This window comes from Monopterus albus, unplaced genomic scaffold, assembly GCF_001952655.1.
Source record: "Monopterus albus unplaced genomic scaffold, M_albus_1.0 scaffold233.1, whole genome shotgun sequence".
In the NCBI taxonomy this organism is placed as follows: Eukaryota; Metazoa; Chordata; class Actinopteri; order Synbranchiformes; family Synbranchidae; genus Monopterus; species Monopterus albus.
The window spans coordinates 563,223-571,553 of NW_018128113.1; the positions used below are offsets into that span (position 1 = coordinate 563,223).

Sequence of the window (8,331 nt, forward strand, 5' to 3'; positions counted from 1 at the left end):
CCATTTTTTGACATAAACAACACTTAGCCACTCAAAACTGCACAGACATTTAGTGTACACACCAAATTACACACATATGTTATCCTAAACACATGCAGAGTGAGAAAATGTGTGCACACATTCATGGATCCATGCAGGAAGGCAATTATGTAAACACTGACATACAAAGTCAAATACACATGTATACGCCAGAAAGGTTATGACCATAACCGAGGGGGCTGTTATATCTTGACTGTAAAACTGGACAAAACGCTGAATGTAAGTCTAGGCCATAGCCCGGGGACTCCCTTTAAAAAAATGTATTGCCAGTGGACGAGCACCTGGGGGCACCCCCTCAAAACCAACATGATGAGCTGATATGGCCAAATTTTAATAGTAGAAAAAGAGAGACCTTTCTCAAACAGGCCCTGCAGGAAAAACAAAACTCACACCATGAAGTATTGAAATGGGAGAACTTTTCATTCCTGGCACCACAGCTCAGAAACCAACCACTTATAAGCATACAAGCCTCTAGTGGGTGGGGCTCGAGGGCTCTTAAATTGTTGCTACCGCATTTGAGGGTATAGCCCCAGCTATTAAGTTGGATTTCTCAACAGGTAAGCATGCAGGGACCATAGTTCAGGCCTGGATGAATCACCTACCCCCCTGCCCGAGATATAAGATCCCTTAGGAGAGGGAGCTCCTGGGTCCCTGCTGCCAGCGGGCTATCTCTGCAAGCCACACCTTTGCTGGCCAGTGAGGTGCCACCAAAATCAGGAGTGGATCCTGCTGGCACACCCTGTCCAGGAGAGGGCAAAAATGAATTCCACTAGAGGAAACTCAAGTTTATCAAGGTCTCTTACATTATAATGTCAGGGTGGCTGAAGTTCAGCAGACGTTGGTGTTGCAACAGGACAAAGACCCTAAACAAGTAAATCTACTGTATATCAGGATGACTTCGAACAAAGAAAATCCACCTTCTGGAGTGGCCCGGTCAGAGCCCAGACCTTAACCCAACAGAAATGCTGTGGAATGAGAAATATGTAAAAAGAATATTTTAAAATTCTTCCTGATCATTGAGCAAATGTGATCTATAGGTACAAGTTGTTCGAAAACAGCAGACAAAGGAGGTTTGACCAGTTATTAGATTCAAGGGTTCACTTATTTTTTCGACCAGAGCTGTAAGTGTTTAATAGGCGTGTTTAGTAAAGTTGCAAAAGATTATCAGTGTTTATGTTATTAGCTTAAGCACATTGAATTTGTTTATACTTGTGATTTTGATGAAGATCGGCTCACATTTTATGATCATTTAATTCAGAAAACTGAATAATTCCAAAAGGCTCCTATACTGTTTATTGCCATTCTGCATCTGGGATGATAAACCTGGACCACTTGAGTTTATTCAGTACCAAAGGGAAAGTTCTAATTAGGCAAAAATTAGTGAATACCACAAGTTTTCTTAAGTCACTTGTTTGTGCCACTTAGGGACAACTTTTTTTTTTTTTCCGGTGAGCTAAAAGGCGCCAAGAATACAGTAGCTAAAAGCTGACTAGGCTGCAGACTTGGTTATTATTACTCAGAGGGTTGAGCAGTAGATGTAACATTGCAAAGAATAATTTCATCGAGCATTAAAGAATAAAGCTGTCTTACTGCACAGTAATAAAATGGAACCTCAAAAAGGTCAGTATGCAGATCACAAGTTTATTTTGGTCTCTTGCTTTGCAACCAGTGACACCCCATTATCTTCATAATAACACAATAAAACACCAGTACTAAAATCCAGTGGAATCAGTGCCGTTAAATCATAACACTATGGTTATTCTAGTTTTACATTTTTTTCTAAAGTGTACTATCTGTTATTCAGACTAATTTAACTAAACTGGAGGACCCAATCAAACAAATGGCCCCTAAACTGCAAGTGCTAATTCCCCTCACCTCAGCACTTCACCACTTGCCACCGCTGTGCTATGTCTGTAAACAAAAAATCTGATTGGCATGAAAATAAGGAGAGGGAAAATGCTGGGCCAATCAGAACAGACTCTTTGTTCGGAGTTGAAAATAGAACACTTGAAGCCAACTGTTGCCTGGAGACACAGATTGCAGGCAATTACAGAGCCAGATTACAGCAGAGAGAAAATAGGTGATATTCTCAATGGAGCACGAATTTGTGTATGGGTGAGTGGGTGAATGAATGTGTATGTTACTGTACCTGTGCTGAATGCAGCAGGCTGGACATTAGTGTAGATATGTGAAACTGTAGACACAGAATTGTTAATGATTCTTTTTGTCTGTAATCTCTTCTGCATGTGAGCACCTTATTGAATGGTCAGCGATTTCCGTATGTGTATGGTAATGTGTGTTTTTATGACATTATGTAACGTGTGTACTACCTGAAAAGCTTATACAATTCCTATTTTAAAAAAAATAACACATACTGTAAGAAAAATCAAGTGAACATACAATAAACATTATCCCAACTAAGTGAGAGGTAGGAATATATAATTTTCATCCATTAGGGTTTAGTATTCGGCTCTGTTTGAGTATCTAAGTGGATATTATTCACTGTATGCTTAAAATACACCACTACTGCATTGCACAAACACAATCAATGATCAACAACTACTACACTGCAGTACAAGATGAGTAAGAGGTCTCCGGTGAAGTCTTGAATTTGTTTAAAAATAATCTAAGATGTATTCTGATCAAGTTGTGCTTTTAAAGCCTGATAGGTGTTCGAGATACCTTGTCTATGTCTTATATCTAACTGTATTATTCAGTTTACAAATAACTTTCAATTGAACAATTTTCATACTAAAATGATCCTCTTTTGGTCAAATATATGTATCAAGATCATTAACAATATCAATGAGGCCCTTTTACAAAGAACAAAAGCTTGTGCATGAAGATGTTTAAGAAGTGAGCGTCCCAGTTTCCACTTTGAACAGTGTGATGAGTATCTTCCCCTCCTCTACACCTGGTGGCTTAGTGATCACATCCCTCGGATCCCTAGGTCTCCTAGACTTCAGCCCCGACTCTCCTCTCCGCTCCCCTTCCCCTGGTCTGTGGAACAGCCTCTCTTTCAAGTTGGCCCCGGGGAGGATCCAAACAACAATCCCCATGGTAGTCAGGGCCGAGCCGAGGCAGGTGAGCCCAATGCCGGCAGCGGCGCTGACATGCAGCCCTCTGTTGAAGCTGACGGCTCGGTTGTCCACAAAGAACAGGTCTCCTTCTCCAAATGACTCTAATTTAACTGGAGTGGAATAACCGACTGAGAGGCTGGCAATGCCTGCAGTCAGGATCAGGAGACCTAGAGTCAAGGACACCTGGGGGGAGGAGAGAGTGGTAATTTGTCCTTTCCTGGTACTCTTTGCTCAGCACTCTTCACTTCTTGCTAGGAAAGGTCAGTTTGTTGTTTGTGTTGCACAAAAATGTAAATTATCAAATGGACAAGGGGCTTACTTGCCATCCTCACATTTACAAATACCACTACACCGCCTGTAGTTCATCATGCAGAGACAACAGGCGGCTGCAATCACACTAAGCCACAGAATAGCTGTTACCAAGGAAGGAACTAATTAATGGCTCGAGTCAGTTAGTCACACTAACATCATTACAGTCACAGTACAAGTACAGTACATAAAGTAAAGGCCAGTTTTTACATAAAGATGATTACTTGTGACTACAAAAGAAAGAAAAGAAATTATGTGACCTTAAAAACATATCTGTTTATTACACTTTAATGTTCTGTGTACTGCAGGAACACATTTATTTGAAAACCATGTCTCAGTATAAATGAAATATACTGTTTTTGTTTTTCACTGTAAATACTGAAATAAACTTCTACACATGCTTTATAAAACTTGTTAGTCCCCTGAGCATCAGTCTACCTTGGATTATGAACCTCTACCTGGTCTAAGCAAAACACATGGACAAGGGAAGCCTCAAACCACCAGGCTTTTCAGACAGGACAGGACAAAAAAGTACTTAGTATTCTTGTTTGTGTAACATGCATAATTTCCTGTGTACCTATATTATTCATCCTGGGACATCAGACCCATGGGACCCATGTAGGAACAGAGTTACAGTGATGGTTTGTAATGTAAACAAGTTGGAGTGTGTGTGATCTACCTTCCACACTGTTGAGTTCCACCACAGGGCTGAGCTCTGGCTTGGGACGCATCCCCTATCCTCCGGGTCCCTCTCCCACACGGAGGATGAGCACTCCTCGTAAAAGTGGTGCAGATAGGAGCGAACACCAAACTGAAGACAGCTCGCCTGGAGGGATGTTGAGACCAAAGTAACCAAATTACATGTGAAAACAGTCCCCAGGGGCTACGTTTGCCCTGCGCTGTCTCTCTTTCAGGTTTGAAGAAAGTATAGTATAGACTACAGTGCACAAAGTACAGTGTTTTTAAGTAAAGTGTTTGTTGTACATATTGAATATTTATAAAATACTTGTGAATCTGTGAAAATGTGGGGTATAAATAACCTTGTATTTAAACGTATGGAGCATGTAAAATAAACTACACTCACAGTCATTTGTTCTTCACTCATTATGTACCTGTTTATTAAATCGTGCACTATTACTGGGTAAACACAAAAAAGGCAGCACGGTGTTAAAGTTAACTAACAACTTTGAGGACTCTGAAAAGTCCTTCAGAACAGTGGCAAGTGTTATTAATAGACAAATATTCAATGACATTAGTTGTGGTATAATTTCTCTCAGGTAATTTGGATCCAGTGTTGGACTTATCGAACAGGGAAAACTGATGTTACAGAAGAAGCTAAAACAGCTTTTATGTCTTGTCATATGATTGAAGTAATGATGCTACATGGATGAAGCACTGGAGATATGGGAGAAAGCCCCTTTATTATAGGCTAAGTTTGGGGTATGTGGGCTGTGAACTAAGCCCCTGATTCATCTCTTTTGCAGTATCATTTCCATTTCACAAGTACCCAGGGACAAATACTGGATTTACACTGTAATTTGTGGACAGTAATCTAAAGCATTACTAAACTACATTAAATGTCCTCTCTACAGCTGTATAATGATGATACTGAGAATATTTCTTAGCTGTAATAAAATCAAATATGTTCTCACCTCACTGCCAGAGGATTCTCCTCCTGAGCCAGAAACCTCAGAGCACAGCGCCATAACACCTCACACACCTTGTACACCTACAGTAAAAATGCAAACTGTGGGTAACACATATTCAGAGTCCTGAACAAACTGGCACGTGTACATGTTAGCTACGGGTTTCCCTCAGTAGAAGCCTCCCTCCCTCCAGAAACTGGTCTGTTTTTGTTGCTGCACGTGAAAGACCGGTGGCCCTGAGGGGGCTGTGTGATGATGAGTCACACATATGCAAGTGAGTGCACGCTCTATACAGCATGCACATGTCCCTCTGTTGTTATTCATCAAAGGTGGTTTGGCTGATTTATTTTGTTCACTGCCTTGAAACAGTTTCTCTATACAGCCACACACAAACCTGAAATGTAAACAAACAACAACATACAACAATGCAAGACAGTAAATGTCTTATGCTGAGGTAAAGAACCTGTGTGTGATAGCACCAAGCTGAGGCAAGATTAAATAAAACACCTAGACTCTTTCATTTTATTTGGTTGCACTAAATTAGCCCTGGTGTAAGAGTCAAGTGTTTAGAAACAACGTTTACAAAGAATTACATTATCTTGTAAATGGAATATTGAATATTCAGCAACTAAAAACCTTGTCCTTATTGCTTTGTCATTCCATTTTATTTTTCTCTGGGTTCGTTTATACTCATAGAAGAAATAGCCTGACCTTTCTAGTTTCATTTGTGGTGAATTCCAACACAATTAAAAGTATGAATTCACAAGAAAATAAGGCAGCAAACTTCAGTATCCTAAGACTTCATTTAAAAACTTTTAAGCAAATGTGTGGAGCAACTACTGTATTTGTGTCTCCAGTGGCAGAGAGTAACTCAATACATTTATATTTACTCGGATTAATAAAATGTTTAGCTACTAGCCTACTTTATGTGAGTGCTTCCATATTATTTTATACTTTTACCTTACTACATATCAGAGAAAACCAAGCTTTCAATAGGTTTAAATCAATACAGAAAGAACTGTATGTGATAAATAGCCATCATAACACATAGCATCCGAGCCATTTCCAAAGCCAGTGCATGTGTGTGCTTTTCCTGGTTTTGTGCAGATGAGGTTTGACAGATACATGTATCCAGATGCTTGTATCCCAGTCTTCACTAACACTGATGCTTTTAAATGAATATGTGAACGGAGACTGGCTGCGATAAGATAAACTATGGGACTATCCAGTGCTGGCTGATCTGGGCTCTGTCCATGGTGCTACTAAGTTTACCCCAACTTTCCTCCCAGCTCTCAGGCGACTCCACTTAAAGGTGCAGTAAACAGGCTACACATTCAGTCCGAAACGACGTCGGGGTTTATTTACTCACGTATGCGGGATTTATGATTTCACGTTGCTTTTTGTGCTGACAGTCTACATTTAAGACCGAAAAACGTCAGATATTGATCTGACTCGCAAACCTTCTCAACAGGTAGGACCATCAGCAGAGACACAACACACTAGACACCAGTGACTCATCGCGGACGTCCATTTCACACTTTGTTATCCACAGCGCCTCACTTTGTCTCTTTTTTCCGGGCAGCTGCAGCCTCCTCTTTTCACTAGTGTATATAACCGAGTTTCCAAGCAGTGAAGGAGACAGTCTTACTCACTGGTCGGAGTGTTGGCGCTTCTCACCGGGGATCCATGCGCTGGCCGACCGCTGGATCTCCAGCGCTGCCGCTACTGCTGTTGTGAATCAGCTGAAGCGGACACACTGAGCATGCGTGTAGATGGGAGACATGTCAACTCTCAGTAGGATATGACATCTGGTGACCTTCTGTTCGGATGAATGTCTACCTTTTAAGCAACATATTGATCTTAGCACTCTGTTTTAGACACAAAACAAAAGACCGATTGCTGCTACTTTTTGAAATCAACAGTACATTTACAGATCACACACCAAAGATGCCATTGTTTCACAAAGACTGGCAAATCTGTTAACTGCTCCCTTTAAAAAAGTCAGTTTCTTAATTGCATACCAAAAATATGGTGCACAGTAAAGAAATAGTTTTCTACAGCGAGCAGTTAACAGAGTTGTTGAACTTCCTAAGCAGTGCTTCACTAAGGTGACCTGTTATATAGAAATGCACTGTCAGTGCATTGCCTTCAGAGGTTGGACTGTTTATCACAGTGCATTTAGGATTTGTTATAAACCTAAAAATCATTAACCTATCACAGTCAATGGTGCATCTCTCTTGATGCACCATTTAAGTCATTGACATTTTATTTGTGAAACTACAAAAGGTTTCCCCCGTACCTTTGCAAACTTATTTCAAGGAGCTCATTTTCCAGGCGCAATCTTAGTTCATTTGTAAGGTCAATTAAAGAAAGGGCCCACACTCACAAATCAATTAACTTGGGGACTTATTTATTCAGTTTTCTGAATTCAGCACAAAAGAAAAAAAATCTGTGAAACAATCCTTGAGTTTCATGATTGAATCATTTTAACTTTTCACCAATAAGCATCGTAAGGCAATGTGGGTTTTTATACAACTCTAGAGCCTCTAAACTGTCTATCAGCTGTCAGTTTGACAGGATAGTCGATTTAAATTGAGTGCTGCATTCAACTAGCTGTCAGTGCCTCTGGGAATGCAAATGAAAGAAGCATTTCAGTCTCTGTAAGTGGTAGCTCTCATTAAAGATTAAAATAATGTTAAAAGAAACAACCACACACACACACACACACACACACACACACAGATGTGTGCCAATATGTGTTCTGTAAATATTTCAGGGTTTCCTGAAGGTGTATTATTTATGCAAACTGTCATAACAGATCCCAAATGAATAGAAAACAAATACTGCCATTTCACATATTTATATATTTATCCAATCACTGTGTCAAAAGAACATTTGCTACCAATGCAGAATAAGTGTGTGCTGTGCATGGTTTTGTGTGTGTACAGTACATGGGGGTAGTGGTTCATCATCCCTGCATATTTATTTGGACATAGTATGATAAGCCATAAAATGCAGGATAAGACTGTTTCCAAGGTGCCCTGGTAAGAGAAAGACAGGGGAGGGGAAGGAGGGAGAGAAAGAGAGAGAGAGAGATTTGTATTACCATGCTGCTGTATCAGAGATAAAAAATTTTATGTTACATGTCCAGCAAGGTCAGCCACAGGATGTGAGCTCTACATGTTGACTGGGTGAGAGATAATTACACTTCCCTTTAAGATGATGTGCAAACAAAATTTTTTTTTCCATCCGCTCTA

General features: G+C 40.2%; 1 protein-coding gene across 1 annotated transcript; it reads right to left on the bottom strand.

Annotated features, from left to right (window-relative positions):
- Positions 1-2,882: 2,882 nt before the first annotated feature.
- nrsn1l (neurensin 1-like) lies at positions 2,883-6,815 on the bottom strand. Its single transcript, XM_020620150.1, has 4 exons — positions 6,727-6,815; positions 5,081-5,157; positions 4,108-4,254; positions 2,883-3,302 (listed from the first exon to the last, which is right to left on the bottom strand). Exons 2-4 carry the CDS (start codon positions 5,132-5,134, stop codon positions 2,889-2,891), a joined length of 615 nt encoding a protein of 204 aa, XP_020475806.1. The 5' UTR covers positions 5,135-5,157; positions 6,727-6,815; the 3' UTR covers positions 2,883-2,888.
- Positions 6,816-8,331: the final 1,516 nt, after the last annotated feature.